The sequence below is a fragment of the Sitodiplosis mosellana genome, unplaced genomic scaffold (assembly GCF_009176505.1).
Source record: "Sitodiplosis mosellana isolate CC-2019 unplaced genomic scaffold, AAFC_SMos_1.0 Smas_scaffold_61, whole genome shotgun sequence".
NCBI classification, from domain to species: domain Eukaryota; kingdom Metazoa; phylum Arthropoda; class Insecta; order Diptera; family Cecidomyiidae; genus Sitodiplosis; species Sitodiplosis mosellana.
Genome location: NW_022595303.1, coordinates 166,272 through 184,059, shown reverse-complemented (window position 1 = coordinate 184,059; position 17,788 = coordinate 166,272). Strand labels below are relative to the sequence as shown.

General features: G+C 37.9%; 5 protein-coding genes across 6 annotated transcripts; 4 read left to right on the top strand and 1 right to left on the bottom strand.

Moving 5' to 3' along the window:
• The first annotated feature begins 749 nt into the window (after nucleotides 1–749).
• LOC129570587 (BTB/POZ domain-containing protein 6-like) lies at nucleotides 750–2,662 on the top strand. Its single transcript, XM_055450257.1, has 2 exons — nucleotides 750–893; nucleotides 1,000–2,662. Exon 2 carries the CDS (start codon nucleotides 1,067–1,069, stop codon nucleotides 2,402–2,404), a length of 1,338 nt encoding a protein of 445 aa, XP_055306232.1. The 5' UTR covers nucleotides 750–893; nucleotides 1,000–1,066; the 3' UTR covers nucleotides 2,405–2,662.
• Nucleotides 2,663–2,780: 118 nt separating this feature from the next.
• LOC129570586 (BTB/POZ domain-containing protein 6-A-like) lies at nucleotides 2,781–4,933 on the top strand. The gene is made up of 2 exons (XM_055450256.1): nucleotides 2,781–2,983; nucleotides 3,182–4,933. The coding sequence occupies exon 2, from the start codon at nucleotides 3,405–3,407 to the stop codon at nucleotides 4,752–4,754; it is 1,350 nt and encodes a 449-aa protein (XP_055306231.1). The 5' UTR covers nucleotides 2,781–2,983; nucleotides 3,182–3,404; the 3' UTR covers nucleotides 4,755–4,933.
• Nucleotides 4,934–5,150: 217 nt separating this feature from the next.
• LOC129570585 (galectin-3-binding protein-like) lies at nucleotides 5,151–7,585 on the top strand. The gene is made up of 3 exons (XM_055450254.1): nucleotides 5,151–5,349; nucleotides 5,545–5,613; nucleotides 5,714–7,585. Exon 3 carries the CDS (start codon nucleotides 5,781–5,783, stop codon nucleotides 7,140–7,142), a length of 1,362 nt encoding a protein of 453 aa, XP_055306229.1. The 5' UTR covers nucleotides 5,151–5,349; nucleotides 5,545–5,613; nucleotides 5,714–5,780; the 3' UTR covers nucleotides 7,143–7,585.
• Nucleotides 7,486–14,860, top strand: LOC129570584 (uncharacterized). 2 transcript variants are annotated; one of them, XR_008688136.1, is made up of 5 exons: nucleotides 7,486–7,699; nucleotides 7,895–7,959; nucleotides 8,065–10,446; nucleotides 10,616–10,684; nucleotides 10,794–12,658. XR_008688136.1 is itself a non-coding variant. In XM_055450253.1 (5 exons), the coding sequence occupies exon 5, from the start codon at nucleotides 13,203–13,205 to the stop codon at nucleotides 14,676–14,678; it is 1,476 nt and encodes a 491-aa protein (XP_055306228.1). In that variant the 5' UTR covers nucleotides 10,188–10,446; nucleotides 10,616–10,684; nucleotides 10,794–12,770; nucleotides 12,966–13,030; nucleotides 13,136–13,202; the 3' UTR covers nucleotides 14,679–14,860. The 2 variants fall into 2 exon arrangements, 1 of the variants encoding a protein (XP_055306228.1); XM_055450253.1 differs by lacking the exons at nucleotides 7,486–7,699; nucleotides 7,895–7,959 and adding exons at nucleotides 12,966–13,030; nucleotides 13,136–14,860 and having other exon boundaries at nucleotides 10,188–10,446; nucleotides 10,794–12,770.
• Nucleotides 14,861–15,083: 223 nt separating this feature from the next.
• Nucleotides 15,084–17,635, bottom strand: LOC129570574 (MYND-type zinc finger-containing chromatin reader ZMYND8-like). Its single transcript, XM_055450239.1, has 3 exons — nucleotides 17,292–17,635; nucleotides 15,571–17,042; nucleotides 15,084–15,249 (listed from the first exon to the last, which is right to left on the bottom strand). Exons 1-3 carry the CDS (start codon nucleotides 17,619–17,621, stop codon nucleotides 15,204–15,206), a joined length of 1,848 nt encoding a protein of 615 aa, XP_055306214.1. The 5' UTR covers nucleotides 17,622–17,635; the 3' UTR covers nucleotides 15,084–15,203.
• Nucleotides 17,636–17,788: the final 153 nt, after the last annotated feature.

Genomic DNA, 17,788 nt, shown 5'->3' with positions numbered 1-17,788 from the left:
ATAAATGTCCAGTTTATTACATTGGAACCAAGGTGACCAATCTTCCATTTGGTACTTCTAATAGTAACTGAGACTAACTGAATTTTGAATTAAAAAGGAATCAATTGCTTAAGCAATGAGCCATTTTACTGTCTTTGATGCATAATCTGAACCAAAAATGATGCAAAAAATATGCTTTGTATGCATATAATCCACACAATATGCATACAATACACGCAGTATGCATATGGTATAGCTTGCAGACATTTACATTAGGAAGATAAGATGCACATTTTATGCATCGCATATGCATAGAAAATCGACCCATGAACGTATTGTGCATAAATTTTATTGATTTTCATACAAAAAAGCACTACATTGAACCGTCCAATTATTATGCATGTTGGGTTACATCTAGTATTCTTGTTGAAATATTTTTATCCTATGGACATGTATAGGGCGCAGAGCGAAATGAATAAACATTCTAAATAAATACACATTTTCTAAGTCTAATCAAAATTTACAGTCGATTGCAATCAATTTTTGTGTTAAAAACTCAACCAAATTGTCGATTGTTGTTATTTTTACTTGATACTGGTTTGAATATTCGATATATGTATTTTGTCATTGACATAAACTAATTGAAGGTAAGTGAAACAAGGCAAAGCCAAGTCAACACAGCAACCTTATTTCGAATGATTGTCTGAATGTTCTTGTTTGAAAGGAAAATTATTTCGAATATTTTCTCATTGGAGTGTGTGATTCAATGGCAAAATATTTTAATATTTGTTGTTATTAAGTACATTGAGAGCAATTTAAACAGTTCGATTCAAATATCTTCTCCAGTTCGATTGAGCGTCCAAATCGATCTAACCTCAACTCAGAAGTGATTTGTGTCTTTGATCCATCGAAAGGTATGGAATCAGTTTTGATCAATAAGATTGTTCGAAATTTAAAATATTTTCTAATTCGTGTTTCCGTTGGACTAACGTTTTTCTATTCATTCAATATATCCATTAGCTGATCCAAAGGTGATTCACAACTCTCAGAACACCAACTGCAACCGATTAATCCACGACAATACAAAATGCTAGATCCTCAAACACCAGAAACTGACTATGAAAACCAGGCACTGTCAGCTGATTTGGGAATATTGTACATGGATGCCACAACATCTGACGTGAAATTCATCTTCAAACTCGATGACAACAAAAAAGAAAATCTTCCAGCACACAAAAGCTTGTTGGCAACTAGAAGTGATGTGTTCCATGCAATGTTTTACGGTACAGTTAAGGAAAACGCTGATGTTAACATCGTCGACGCTACACCAGCCGCATTCAGAGAGTTCTTAAAATTCTTCTACCTCAGCAAAGTTCGGTTGACCATGGAAAATGTACGCAGTGTCATGAATCTGGGCGAAAAATATAACGTTTCTGCCTGTTTAGACGCGTGCGGCGAATTGTTGATAAGGAATCTCACCGTCGAGAATGCATGTTTCATCTATGGACTTGCGATTCTCTACAAGCAAAAGGAACTCAAACGACTTTGCGAAGAGAAAATAACCGAGAACACCGAGGCTGTATTTGCATCAAAAAGTTTTTTGAATAGCCCAAAGTCAGTTCTACACCATGTTTTGAATCTCGACAAATTGTCCTGCTCAGAAGCGGATGTGTTCAAAGCATGCATGGCCTGGGTGAAGTCGGCAAGTGGAAAGGAAATAGTGACGAAGGCAGACGTTCAACAGCTTCTCGGCGATCTATTCTACAAAATTTGTTTTCGTTCAATGACAATTAAAGAATTTGCCGATCTCATTGCATCGTTTGGCCATGTATTTTCGATGGATGAGCACAAAGAATGTGTTCAGATGGTTGCATCGAAGGATTTTCGACCTGAAATCTTCACGACAAAAACTCGTCATCCACATGGAAACAATCACAAAGTTGAATGTAATCGGGTTTTGGAATACAGGAAAGAATATTGCTTTGTCCGTAACATTGCAACAACATTTTCAACAAATGAACCAATTATTCTTTTGGAGTTGGTTTTTGAGAGCCTGCGTATTCATCGTGATGGAGAATGGAGAGATGACTTAATGGACGATTTCCTTACTGAAATAAGAATCGCCAAGATTCCCAACGACAAAGGCGACACGAAAGTTCTAGTAGAGCAAACAGCACACTTGCGATGTGAGGAAGGTACAGTTGTGACACTGTGGAAACCAGTTTTGACACGACCAGGAAATAAGTACCAAATTCAATTGAAGCACTCATCAAATGAACACTGCTATAAAATGCCAGTTCTGAAAACTGAAGTTGAACTTGAATCCAATATCATCATTCAATTTTACAACGATCCGAAAACAGTTGATTTACAACTTCCGACGTCACCAATAATTTCTCTTCGATTTTCTCGAATCGTGGAGTGACTCTATGGAACAAGATCGAATTGGAAAAGATAATTGCGACACTCTGTAAACTTAAAACCAAGCGTAAATTGAGGTATCGCCGAAATCGTCTCAGTGCTCGAAACAAAACAAAATCAAAATGTACACTCGTCCCATTTAATACAGTCCGACATTTGAAAATAATATATGCGTAAATATGTTTTTTTCGAATAATTTCTTTCTATTTTGAAAATTTTCAGTGAAAAATTAGCTGTAACTCAAAATTTTACTTCATTTAAATAAAATTCTTGTTTCGTATTATTTTTCAAATTTGACCGCCGAGCTTTGAACGTTCTTCCATTCGGAACCTTTCAATCGGAATAGCAACTTGAGCGCGAAAAACAGCAACATTACATTCACAAGAACGAACAAGTGTCACACATCGTCAACATTCCGTGTACTCATTGTGCACTTTTATGGTTCTTTTCCAATCAATAACATAAATCATAAACAAAAGTAGTTCCAATTTATTTGCCAAAAAAACCGATTGATTCGACGATTTGCTAGAAACCAGATGGAATAATCGGAATATCTTGTCATTGGCATAAGTTAAGATTGAAGGTAAGTGAAACAAGGCAAAGCCAAGCAAGTCGACACAACTAGGTTTCCAATGATTGTCTGAATGTTCTTTTGAAAATGGAAATTATCTCGGGTACTTTCTCATTGGAATACATGTGTGTGATTCAATAGCAAACCTTTTATATCTGTTGTTATTAAGTACATTGGAAGCAATTTAAACGGTTCATATATCCTCTCCAGATTGTGCGTCCAAGTCCGCCATAACCTCAATTCGAAAGTGATTTGTCTTCGCGATCCACTGAAAGGTACGGAATCAACATTTTCATCGATTTGATTGTCCAAAATTCGGAATATTTTCTAATTCGTGCTTCTGCTGAACTCAAGTTTTTCCATTCATTAGCTGATTTGGAGGCGAATCGCCACCCCTGAAACATTGCAACCGATTCATCGACGACAATCCAACATGTCAAATGTTCAAGCACCAGAAATTGCCTATGAAAACCAGGCACTTTTAACTGATTTGGGAAAATTGTACATGGATGCCACAGCATCTGACGTCAATTTTATCTTCAAGCCCCCATATGAACAAGAAGAAAATATTCCAGCGCACAAAACCCTGTTGGCAACCAGAAGTGATGTGTTCCATGCAATGTTCTACGGGGAAGTTAAGGAAAAGGCTGATGTTAACATCGTCGACGCTACACCAGCCGCATTCAAAGAGTTCTTGAAATTCTTTTACCTCAGCAAAGTTCATGTAACCATGGAAAATGTGTCCGGTGTCATGAATCCGGGTGAAAAGTACAACGTTGCTGCCTGTATGGACGCGTGCGGCGAATTGTTGACAAAGAATCTCACCGTCGAGAAGGCATGTTTCATCTATGGTCTTGCAATTCTCTACGAACAAGAAGAACTCAAACGACTTTGCGAAGAGAAAATCGTCGAGAACACCGAAGCTATATTTGCATCGAGAAGCTTTTTGGATAGCCCGAAGTCGGTTCTACGCCATGCTTTGAATCTCGACAAATTGTCCTGCTCAGAAGCGGATGTGTTCAAAGCATGCATGGCTTGGGTGAAGTCAGCAAGTGGAGGTGAAATGGTGACGAAGAGAGAGATTCGACTGCATCTCGGCGATCTGTTCTACGAGATTCGTTTTCGGTCAATGACAATCAAAGAATTTGCCGACCTTATTCCATCGTTTGGTCATGTGTTTTATTCGCGTGAGCACAAAGAATGCGTTCAGTTGATTGGATCGAAAGATTTTCGACCTAAAAACTTCACGACAAAAACTCGCCAGCCACATGGGAACAATTACAAGATCATTGGATGCAATCGTGTTTTGGAATATACAACAAAATATTGTTCTTTAAATCACGTTTCAGTAACATACACAACATTCTCAACAAATACACCAATTATGCTCGTGGAAGTGGTTTTCGCTAGCCTGCGTATTCGTCGCGAAGATAAATGGAGAGATGATCTGATGGACTACCTTCCCACTGAAATAACAATCGCCAAGATTCCGGATGACAAAGGCGACACCAAAGTTCTAGTGGAACAAACAGCATACTTACGTGTGAATGGTACAGTTGTGACTCTGTGGAAACCAGTTTTGACACGACCAGGAAATAAGTATCAAATCCAATTGAAGCACTCATTAAATGAACACTGCTATAAAATTCCAGTTCTGAAAACTGAAGTTGAACTTGAACCCAATATCGTCATTCAATTTCACAACGACCCGAAAACAAAAGGTGGAATAACAATTCCAACGTCACCAATAATTTCTCTTCGATTTGCTCAAAATGTTGAGTGAGTCTATGAAACTCAATGGAACTCCAAAGTATAATTGCGACATCATGTACACTTAAAACCAAACGGAATTTCAGATATTGCCGAAATTGTCTCAGTGCTCGACACAAAATGAAATCAAAATGTACACTCGTTCCATTTAATACAGTCCGACATTTGAAAATAAATTTATGCGTAAATATATATTTTTTTCAGATAATTTCATTCCATTTTGAAAATGTTCAATGAAAAATTAGCTGTAACTCAAAAATTCTACTTCATTTAAATAAAATTCTTGTTTCGTATTTTTAAAATTTAACCGCTGAGCTTTGAACGCACTCCTCATTCTACACTTTCCAATCGGAATAGCGACTTGAGCGCGATGAACAGCAACATACATTCACAAGAACGAACAAGTGTTGAACATCGTCAAAATTCCGTGTACTCGTTGTGTAGCTTTGTGATTGTTTTCTAATCAATAAACATAAATCAGAAACGAAAATAGTGTGTGGTCAAATTTATTTGCCAAAACAACGATTATTTCGACGATTTTCATTGTGTTTTCCAGAAATCAGCTCAAATAATCGATATATTTTGTCATTGACACAAGCCAATTGAAGGTAAGTGAGACAATGCAAAGCCAAGCAAACACAAAAACTTGATTCCAAATGATTGTCTGAATTGTTATGTTGAAAAAGAAAATTATTTCGAATGATTTCTCATTGGCTGCCATTGAATGGCAAAACTGCTCATATTTATTGTCATTAAGTACATTGAAAGCAATTTAAACCAATCAATTCCAATATATTCACTAGATCGATTGAGTGTCCAAGCCGACCATAACCTCAACTCGGAAGTGATTTGTCTCTTTGAACCATCGAAAGGTATGGAATCAGTTTTGATCAATGAGATTATCTGAAATTTGAACTATTTACATCGTGCTACTGTTAGACTAACGTTTTATTTATTTAATCAATTTACTAGCTGATTCGAAAGCGACTCACAACCCACAGAACACCAACTGCAACCGATTCGTCGACGTCAATCCAAAATGTCAAATCGTCGAACACCAGGAATGGACTATGAAAACAAAGCACTGCCAGTTTATTTGGAAGCATTGTACATGGATGCCACAACATCTGACGTGAAATTTATCTTCAAGCTCGCTGACGACCAGGAAGTGAGTGTTTCAGCACATAAAGGCTTGTTGGCGGCAAGAAGTGATGTGTTCCATGCAATGTTTTACGGTGAAGTTAAAGAAAAGGCTGATGTTAGGACCGTGGACGCTGCACCAGCCGCATTCAGAGAGTTTCTGAAGTTCTTCTACCTCCGAAAAGTTCACCTTACCATGGAAAATGTGTCTATTGTCATGAACCTGGGCAAAAAGTACAACGTTGACGACTGTTTGGATGCGTGCGCCGTATTGTTGATAGATAATCTCACCTCCGAAAATGCATGTTTCATCTATCGACTTGCAATTTTGTACGAACAAGAGGACCTCGACGAGCTTTGCGAAGAGAAAATCATCGAAAACACCGAAGCTGTATTTGCATCGAGAAGCTTTTTGGATAGCCCCAAGTGGGTTTTACGCTATATTTTGGATCTCGACAATTTTTCCTGTTCAGAAGCCGATGTGTTCAAAGCATGCATGGCTTGGGTGAAGTCAGCAAGTGGCGCAGAAACGGTGACGAAGAAAAGAGTTGAAAAGCATATCGGTGATCTATTCTACGAAATTCGTTTTCGGTCGATGACAATACAAGAATTTGCCGACCTTACGTCAACTTTTGGCCGTGTATTTTCGAACGGTGAACACAAAGAATGCATTCAGTTGATCGCATCGAAAGATTTTCAACCCAAAATGTTCACTGCTGAAATTCGTCAGCAACATGTGAAAAATTACCAGATCATTGAATGCAATCGGGTTTTGGAATATTCAACAAAACCTTATTATTTCGATTCGATTGAAATCGCTACATTTTCAACAAGTGAACCAATTATGCTTGTGGAATTGGAATTCACTGGTCTGCGTATTTTTCGTGACAACAAATGGAGAGACGACCTTATGGACCATCTCCCTACTGAAATAACAATCACCCAGATTCCAGACGACAAAGGCGATACAAAAGTTCTAGTGAAACAAACAGCACACTTGCGATGTGAGAAAAGTGGTACAGTTGTGACTCTGTCAAAACCAATTTGGGCCCGGCCTGGAAATAAGTACGAAATCCAGTTGAAGCAATCATTCAAGGACCATGTATTGAATGGACACTGCTATAACAAACCATTTCTCAAATCTGAAGTGAAACTAGAACCCAATATAATCATTCAATTTCACCTCGATGCGATAACAAAAGATACAAAACTTCCAATATCACCGATAATTGCTCTTAGATTTGCTCGAATCGTTGAGTGAGTCTATGAAACATCATCGAATCTCACATTTTTTAATTGCGACACCATGCAAACTAAAAAGCAAGTGTAATTTTAGATATTACTGGAATTATCTCAGTGCTCGAAACCAAATCAAAATGTACACTGTCCGACATTTGAAAATAATATACAAGTATATTTTTTCCAGATAATTTCATTCAAATTTGAAAATGTCCAACTATAAAATAGCTGAAAATCAAAATTCTACTTCATTTTAATAAAATTCTAAATTTAAATTTTTCAAATTTGACCGCTGAGATGTGAACGCATCCACTCTGCATCTTTCAATCGGAATAGTGAATCGAGCGCGATAAACACCACCATACATTTACAACAAAAACAAGTGTCAAACATTGTCAACATTCTGTGTACTCGTTATGCACCTTTGTGATTTGTTTTCCAATATAAACATAAATCAGAAACGAACATAGGTCCAATTTATTTGCCAAAAAACCGGTCAATTCGATGATTTTCATTGTGTTTGCTAGAAACCAGCTCGAATAATCGATATATTCTGTCATTGGCATAAGTTGATTGAAGGTAAGTGAAACAAGGCAAAGCTAAGCAAGTCAACACAACTTGGTTTTCAATGATTGTCTCAATGTTCTGTTGAAAATGGACATCATTTCGAACATACATTGCATGTGTTTGATTTTATGGCAAAACTGCTTATATTTATTGTCATTAAGTACGTTGAAAGCAATTTAAGCCACCCAATTTCGATATTTTCTTCAGTTTGCGCGTTCAAGTCGACCATAACCTCAACTCGGAAGTGATTTGTCTTTGCGATTCATTGAAAGGTAAGGAATTAACATTTTCATCGACTTGATTGTCTGAAGCTTTGAATTTTCCCACTTCATACACGTTTTTTATGGACAATTTTCTTTTCCATTCTATGTCACTAGACAATTCATAGGCGATTCATCAGAAACAAAACATCAACTTCAACTGATTTATCGACGACAATCCAAAATGTCAGATGTTCAAGCATCGTCAATGGGCTTTGAAAACCAGGCACTGTTAACCGGTTTGGGAAGATTGTACATGAATGCCACAACATCTGACGTGAACTTCATTTTCAAGCTCGTTGATGATCAGGAAGAAAGTGTTCCAGCTCATAAAAACCTGTTGGCAATCAGAAGTGATGTGTTCCATGCAATGTTTTACGGGGAAGTTAAGGAAAAGGCTGATGTTAAGATCGTGGACACTTCATCAGCCGCATTCAAAGAGTTCATGAAATTCTTCTACCTCGACAAAGTTCATGTGACTATGGAAAATGTGGCCAGTGTCATGGATCTGGGTGAAAAGTACAACGTTGCTGCCTGTTTGGATGCGTGCGTCGAATTGTTGACGAAGAATCTCACCGTCGAGAATGCATGTTTCATCTATGCACTTGCGATTCTCTACAAGAAAAGGGAACTCAAACGACCTTGCGAGGAGAAAATAACCGAGAACACTGAGGCTGTATTTGCATCGAAAAGCTTTTTGGATAGCCCAAAGTCGGTTCTATGCCAGATTTTGGAACTCGACAATTTGTCCTGCTCAGAAGCGGATGTGTTTAAAGCGTGCATGGCTTGGGTGAAGTCAGCAAGTGGCGAGAAAACAATAACGAAGGAAGACGTTCAACAGCATCTAGGTGATCTATTCTACGAAATTCGTTTTCGGTCGATGACATTCCAAGAATTTTCGGATCTCATTCCAACGTATGGCCACGTATTTTCGGTTAACGAAACCGAAATGTTCACGACGAAGACTCGCCAGAAATATGTAAACAGAGACATGACCATTGAATGCAATCGGGTGCTGGAATATACAACAAAACCGTATTTTTTCCGTTCGGTTGAAACAACAACATTCTCAACAAACGAAGCAGTGATTATCACGGAGTTGGTCATCACACGCTTGTGTGTATTCCGAGATGGACAGTGGAGAGATGACCAGATCAATCATCTTCCTGCCGAAATTACAGTCTTGCAGATTTCAGTCGACAAAGGTGCAACAACATGTCTATCGAAACAAACGGCACAGTTGCGTTGCGAAGATGGGACACATGGCACAATCGTGACTTTGTCAAAGCCAATTTTTACTCAACCTGGAAATGACTACAAAATCCAATTGAAAATTGCAACCACTGAACACTTTTATAAAGCACCCGTGCTAAAAACAGAAGTGCAACTTGAACCAAATATCGTCTTTCAATTTCGCGCCGATGCGAAGATGAGCAACACAAAACTCCCATTATCGCCAATAATTGCTCTTCGGTTTGCTCCAATGAATGATGCCTTAAAACGAGATGGAATACCTTAATTTAGTTACTTTACAATGTAAAACATAGCCTAATTTTAGGATATTCGAAATTATTCATTAAATCAAAATGAGAAATGTACATTCACCGAACTAAACCGAATAAAATACGTATGTTGTAGAAAAAATATTCACTTTGCAATAAAACTAGACAAACGCTTCATTCTAATTTCTGTGAATTCAGGTCGTTTTGAACTTCCCTGTAAAATGTAAAGAAAATTTAGTTCTAATAATGATGAAAATCTCAAAAATAAATTGAAAAAGACACAATTTTAAGAATAAACTTCAGAAAATCATCATATTAGTGTATGTTTCTAGTTGCTGGTGGCAGATTCAAAAGTTCAACAACATCTTATTACATTTTGATATTATTCATGGCTGGAATTTGTTTTCATTGCGTTGGAAAAATGAATGAAGAATAGAAAAACGATAGAAAAAGAATTCTTATTAGAAAAAAAAAAACTAATCAAAAATATCTATCCCAAATTTTTCTTTATTTGCCTTTGAAAATATCCTTGGATGGTCTAAAACATGGCATAAAACTGAGGATTGTTTTTATCATTTTAATTCTAATTTGAAAATGTACAACGTCCAATGACAAAATAGCTGTGACTTGAAATTCTGCTTCAATTTAATAACATTCTCATTTTCTCTGCAGCACATTTTTTCAAGTTTGACCGCCAAGTTTTGAACGTACTCTTCATTCTACGTTCACCTACCTTTCAATCGGAATAGTGAATTGAGCGCGATAAATAGCTCCATACATTTACAACAAAAACAAGTGTCAAACGTCATCAACATTTTTGTGTATTCATTGTGCTGGATTGTGCGTTGTTGTGAACAATTTGTGATTTCAATAAATGTAAACTGACTCTAATCGAATTTTGTGCCCTAAAGACGATAAATCTGACGAAATTTTGTTCTGTTTTTCGGAAACAAACTCGAATATTGGATATTTCTTCATTAACATAAGCTAATTGAAAGTAAGTGAGACAAGGCAAAGCCAACACAAGCTAACACAGCAACTTAATTTCGAATGGTTGTCTGAATGTTCTGTTGAAAAAGATAATCAATTCGATAATATTCTGTGATTCAATGGTAAAACTGTCTATGAAAGCAATTTAAACCACTCAATTTCAATATATTCACCAGATCGATTCAGCGTTCAAGCCGACCATAACCTCAACTCGGAAGTGATTTGTCTTTGCGATCCATTGAAAGGTATGGAATCAATTTCTATCAAAGAAATTGTTCAAAATTTAGAATTTTTTTACTTCGTGCTTCTATTGGACTAACTAACATTCTTTTCTTTATTCAATCTATTTACTAGCTGATTCGAAGGCGATTCACAACCCTCAGAACACCAACTGCAACCGATTCACCGACGACAATCTAAAATGTCAGATCATCAAACACCAGGAATTGACTATGAAAACAAGGCACTGGCAGGCTATTTGGAAAAATTATACATGGATGCCACAACGTCTGACGTGAAATTCATCTTCAAGCTCGCTGACGATGAGGAAGAGAGTGTTCCAGCTCAAAAAATCCTGTTGGCGGCAAGAAGTGATGTGTTCCATGCAATGTTTTACGGTGAAGTTAAAGAAAAGGCTGATGTCAATATTGTGGACGCTTCACCAGCCGCATTCAAAGAGTTCATGAAATTCTTCTACCTCAGCAAAGTTCATGTAACCATGGAAAATGTGGCCAGTGTCATGAATCTGGGAAATAAGTACAACGTTGCTGCCTGTATGGACGTGTGCGTCGAATTGTTGACAAAGAATCTCACCATCGAGAATGCATGTTTCATCTATGGACTTGCGATTCTCTACAAGCAAAAGGAACTCAAACGACTTTGCGAAGAGAAAATAACCGAGAACACCGCGGCTGTATTTACATCGAAAAGCTTTTTGGATAGCCCAAAGTCGGTTCTACGCCAGATTTTGGATCTCGACAATTTGTCCTGCTCAGAAGCGGATGTGTTCAAAGCATGCATGGCTTGGGTGAAATCAGCAAGTGGAGGTGAAACGGTCACGAAGAGAGAGATTCAGCAGCATCTCGGCGATCTATTCTACAAAATTCGTTTTCGTTCGATGACAATCCAAGATTTTGCCGACCTCATTCCAACGTTTGGTCATGTATTTTCTTCTAAAGAACACAAAGAATGCGTTCAGATGATCGGATCGAAAGATTTTCGACCTAAAATATTTACTGCTGAAATTCGCCAGCCACATGTGAACAATTACAAGATCATTGGATGCAATCGGGTTTTGACATATACAACAAAATATTTTCCTTTAATTCACTTTTCAGTACCATACTCAACATTCTCAACAAATACACCAATTATGCTCGTGGAATTGGTTTTCGCTAGCCTGCGTATTCGTCGCGAAGATAAATGGAGAGATGACCTGATGAACCATCTCCCAACCGAAATAACAATCACTCAGATTCCAGACGACAAAGGCGATACAAAAATTGTAGCGAAACAAACAGCACACTTGCGATGTGAAGGTGGTACAGTTGTGATTCTGTCAAAACCAATTTGGGCCCGGCCTGGAAATAAGTACAAAATCCAATTGAAGCACTCATTCATTGGACACCACTATAAAATGTCGGTTCTGAAAACTGAAGTCGAAATTGAACCCGATATCATCATTCAATTTCACAACGATCCGAAAACAAATGATGCAACAACACTTCCATTGTCACCGATAATTGATCTTAGATTTGCTCGAATCGTTGAGTGAGTCGATGAAACATGATCGAATTCTAAAAAATAACTGCGATACTCTGTAAACTTAAAACTAACTGTAATTTTCTCAGTGCTTGAATCATAATGTACATTGTACACTCGTTCTATTTAATACTGCCCAATATTTGAAAATAATACATACATTATACCCCAAATAATTCCATTCTAATTTGAAATGTCCAATTATAAAATAGCTGAAACTAAAAATTCTACTTCATTTTAATCAAATTCTAAATTTAAATTTTTCAAATTTGACCGCTGAGATGTGAACGCATCCACTCTGCATCTTTCAATCGGAATAGCGAATCGAGCGCGATAAACACCACCATACATTTACAACAAAAACAAGTGTCAAACATTGTCAACATTCTGTGTACTCGTTGTGCAGCGCACCTTTGTGATTTGTTTTCCAATCAATAAACATAAATCAGAAACGAAAATAGGTCCAATTTATTTGCCAAAAAACCGGTCAATTCGATGATTTTCATTGTGTTTGCTAGAAACCAGCTCAAATAATCGATATATTTTGTCATTGGCATAAGTTGATTGAAGGTAAGTGAAACAAGGCAACGCCAAGCAAGTCAACACAACTTGGTTTTCAATGATTGTCTCAATGTTCTGTTGAAAATGGACATTATTTCGAACATACATTGCATGTGTTTGATTTTATGGCAAAACTGCTCATATTTATTTTCATTAAGTACTTTGAAAGCAATTTAAACCACCTAATTGCAATATTTTCTTCAGTTTGCGCGTTCAAGTCGACCATAACCTCAACTCGGAAGTGATTTGTCTTTGCGATCTATTGAAAGGTACGGAATCAACATTTCCATCGACTTGATTGTCTGAAGCTTTGAATTTTCCCACTTCATACACGTTTTTTATGGACAATTTTCTTTTCCATTCTATGTCACTAGACAATTCATAGGCGATTCACAGCCCCCAGAACATCAACTTCAACTGATTCATTGACGACAATCCAAAATGTCAGATGTTCAAGCGCCGCGAACTGGCTATAAAAACCAGGCACTGTCAGCTGATTTGCGAGGACTGTACTTGGATGCCACAACATCTGACGTGAATTTCATTTTCAAGCTCGATGACGACAAAGAAGAAAGTCTTCCAGCACACAAAAGTTTGTTGGCGGCCAGAAGTGATGTGTTCCATGCAATGTTTTACGGTGCAACTAAGAAAAAGGCTGATATCAAAATCGTGGACACTACACCTGCTGATTTCAAAGAGTTCTTGAAATTCTTCTACTTCAGCGATGTTGAACTGACCATGGAGAATGTGCCCAGTATCATTAAACTAGGTAAAAAGTACAAAGTTGCTGCGTGCATGGACGTGTGCGTCCAATTGTTGAAAGACAAGCTCACTGTCGAGAATGCATGTTTCATCTATGGGCGCGCAATTCACTACAAGCAAAACGACCTCAAACAACTTTGCGAAGAGAAAATCATCGAGAACACCGAGGCTGTATTTGAATCGAGCAGCTTTTTGGATAGCCCGAAGTCGGTTCTACGCCAGATTTTGAATCTCGACAAATTGTCCTCCTCAGAAGGAGATGTGTTCAAAGCATGCATGACTTGGGTGAAGTCAAAAAGTGGCAAGGAAACATTGACAAAGAAAACCGTTGAAAAGCATCTCGGCGATCTGTTCTACGAGATTCGTTTTCGGTCAATGACAATCCAAGATTTTGCCGACCTTACGCCAACGTATGGCAATGTATTTTTGAATGCTGAGTTCAAAGAATGCGTTCAGCTGATCGGATCGAAAGATTTCCAACCCATAATATTCACTACCAAGGCTCGCCAGCTACATGGGAACAATTACGAGATCATCGAATGTGATCTGGTTACGGAAGTTTTGACTACTTGGAATAATTTACAATCTTTTTCAAACATATTATCATCAAGTGAAACAATTGCACTGGTTCAGTTAGTTTTAACTTGGCTGCGTATTTATCGAGGTGAAGAATGGAGAAGTGATCTGACGGACCCTCTTGCTGCTGAAATATTAATAACCACTTCTGACGGCAATAATAATACACAAGTTCTATTGAAACAAACAGCCCACTGGCAATGCGAACGTGAGACAGTTGTGACTCTGTCGAAACATATTCTGATACGCCCTGGAAATATGTACACAATCCAAGTGAATGTTGATTCGCCAAACGATTACTGCTATACACTGCCGCTGGTGAAAACGAATGTGGAACTTGAACCAAATATCGTCATTCAATTTCATAGCGATTTACTAACAAATGATGCAGCAGGACGTCCAATATCACCATTGGTTTGTATGGGATTTGCTCCAATTGTTGACTCATTGCCTGTACAACAACCAGATCAAATTCCAAACAACAATTGCAACACATCAATCGGAATATTATTTCCAAACGTCAATTCCAACGCATCAATTGCAACACAACTTCCTAACGTCAATTGCAACACCATGTAAACTTGAAACCAAACTTAATTGTAGAAATTCCGAAATGGGCTCAGTGATCGGATTAAAACGATATCGAAATCTATTTCCGCTTATCGCTAAACAATCAGTTGCATAGAAAAAATCGAATAAAATGTATATGCCTTGATTTATTTCAATAAAAGAAAATTTGTAATGAAAATCATTAAAACGGATTCGAATGGCTCTTTAATTCTTTCTTCACATTGAAAGTTCCATTTAGATTTAGGTGGTCGTGTGGCCAATCAGTTTCAACCTTGTTCGAATGAACCAAGAATTCAACATCTGAATCTCGATACTTGAATTGAACACTATCCTGCATCGCAAATTAATTTTTATACATGGTAAGAATGACCTGTTAGGCAACTAATAGAAGAAAGAAGAAAAGACCACGTAGCATTTCATTTTCATTAAAATTCATTTTTTATTCATTATAAAACAATTTTCGATCGAACGTTTTCCATAGAAACGTTCTCTACAAAATAATTCATGATAAATCTAGCGTTGAAGCGGTTTCTTTCATTCCAATGTTTTATCCGATGAATCCGGGCTTTTCCAAACTCCCCTGTGAAATAGAAAAAAGACATCACAAGACATTAACAAAAACGTCGAATAAATAAAACACTTTTCAAACTGCGTATCATTAGGCAAGATAAAGGCAATAAAATGGCTACAAAACTTAGATTCGAGATGGCTACAGAACTAAAGGTGCTATTTCCTAGCCTAGGTATCCTAGGCGTCCGATTGCAATCGGCGTCGATTCTGTTAGGCGATTTCTGTTGGGAAAAATTCGCGCCGATTGGAATAGGCCATGATCAGCCGCTTAGGAAATAGTACCTTTAAATAAATTTCCCAAAGAAAAATTTCAATTCCATTCTAAACTCACCACATTTGTTCGCATTGAGTGCTGCAGATTCGTTTCATTTCCAATGCTTTGCCGCAACAGGCGCACGACTGTCGTTCTCTGCGTTCAACTTCCGCTTTCTGTCTGATGCCGGCCACAATATCGCGATATCTGGCTTCTAATTGTGATTCTTTATCCGACTTTTCTTGTAATTTACCCTCCAGTTCGGCAATCTTTTCACCATGTTCCTTAGTCATCAGTGCCATGTTACTGATCGCTTCTTGTTTCTCTGCCTCCATTTCATTTTTTTGTTGTTGAAGCTGGGCCATCTTTCGGTTTTGTTCATCTTTTTCTGCTTCGTGTACAATTTTGGCGTTTGCAAGATTTATTTCGGCATCGGCTAATTTTTCGTTCATCATACGATTGGCATCTTTCAAATCATTTTCAGCCTTGATGCGCTTCTCCAGTTCGGCCTTCAGTTCATTTTCAGCGTCTTTCTTTGCCTTGGCCACCAACTGAACGTACTTTTCATTGAGATCGGCCATTTGCTTGACATGTTCGTCTTTGGCCTTGAGCTTCAATCGTTCGGCCTGATCTCGTTCCAATGTCACGGCATACAATTTATTCTTCACATTCTCGAATTTTGACTTTAATTTGTTTTCCATGAGTGAAATCACTGTGAGCCTCGCTGCTTCGGCAATTTCTTTGCTCACCGATGGATCCCAGTCATCGCCATCACAACAAGCCGTTGAGGTGGGCTCTTCAACCGAATAACCGCCAATAAAACTCAAATCCGAAATAGTGCTTTGATTCAAGAGCGTTGAATCTTCGACGCTACACTCCATTTCCGTTGAGTTGAGCATTTTTTTCACTGGCTCATCATGATCGTTCGTTTCTTTACCATCAGCCGATGATACTACGGCATTTTCATTGCAATCACTTTTGTTCGTGTCATTTGTCTCATTTTTGTTCGTGTCCTTTGCATCATTGTTGTTCATGGCGTTATTGAACGACTCGTTCGGGATGACAACTACTGGAGCACTGTTTTGAATTTCTGATGGAATACCATTCTCAGTCGTATCTTCATGAGACAATTTGATTTTTTTCTCACGCGGTAAATCCTTGTCATTGCACGATGAGCTGTTTCTCTTTGGATTTAACATTTTGTCGTCGTCATTTTGATCAATTCGAGCCAAAGCAATAACCACATTCTTTCGTGGACTGATCGGTGTCATTGTAACTGTCCGTTGTATCGGTTCAGACTCTTCGATGCGTGGCTTCGGTTTTGGCGTTGAATTTGGCTTTGGGCTTGGAGCTGAATTTGGCTTACGGCCACCTTGATCGGGTATTTTACATTTGGCCTTTATCGATTTAACCATCTGCGATCCAGCCAACTTTGGAATCACTTGCACGATGTACTTCCCCAATGACGACGGATTAAAGGCCGTTTTCGTCTCGAACAAATTATACGCACCGAACTTTTGACGAACATTTTTTATGTACTCCTCGGCCTCCTGGAAATAGATAACAAAATGTGTTGATAATCTATGAGAAATGCTACATTAGACAAGCTATGCTAAGCTCCCAAATATCGTTTTCATTTTATGGACGTTCGTTTTTTTCGGACTTTTTTTATGACACAAAATCCTGGTTGCTATTTTTTGAAACAAAAAAAAAACACCAAAGAATGATTTTTTTTTTAGCAAAACAAAACCCTCAATAAACCGATTAAGCTATGGAAATTTCCTAGAAAATCGTCTTACCTTCAATGCCGACTTGTACGCTACCGTTGTGTTGCGTGACCTGTTTGGGTTGGTGTCCGAGTACAAAAAGCAATTAGTTGCCGGCACTTCGGCATAGTCGTGATCACCGAAAAAACGCACGTTAATCAGTTGACCGTCGATAGAAATCATTTTTGCTGGCCAATAGGTGAAGCCCACTTTCTTCGCCCAAACAATGAGATGCGGTTCATTGCATGTCATCGTAAACCATGTATTGGGATGCTTCTCTGCATTTGAATAGCATTCAGCGCACTTTTTCAACATTTCAATCTCTCCTTCGAGATAATCCACCAGTGATTTGGCTGTTTCCATCTGCTCGTGATTGTCTGCAATGAGAAAACGGATTAGGGTTTTATCGTTTTTTGTCAGAAAATATTAAATCTCAGTGGTTTAAGCCTTAAAATTTAAGAGTGGTATGAAGAATTAGTTGCTAATTGGCGATTCGCTATCTTATTCTTCTGTCTTCTCACTCAGAAAAG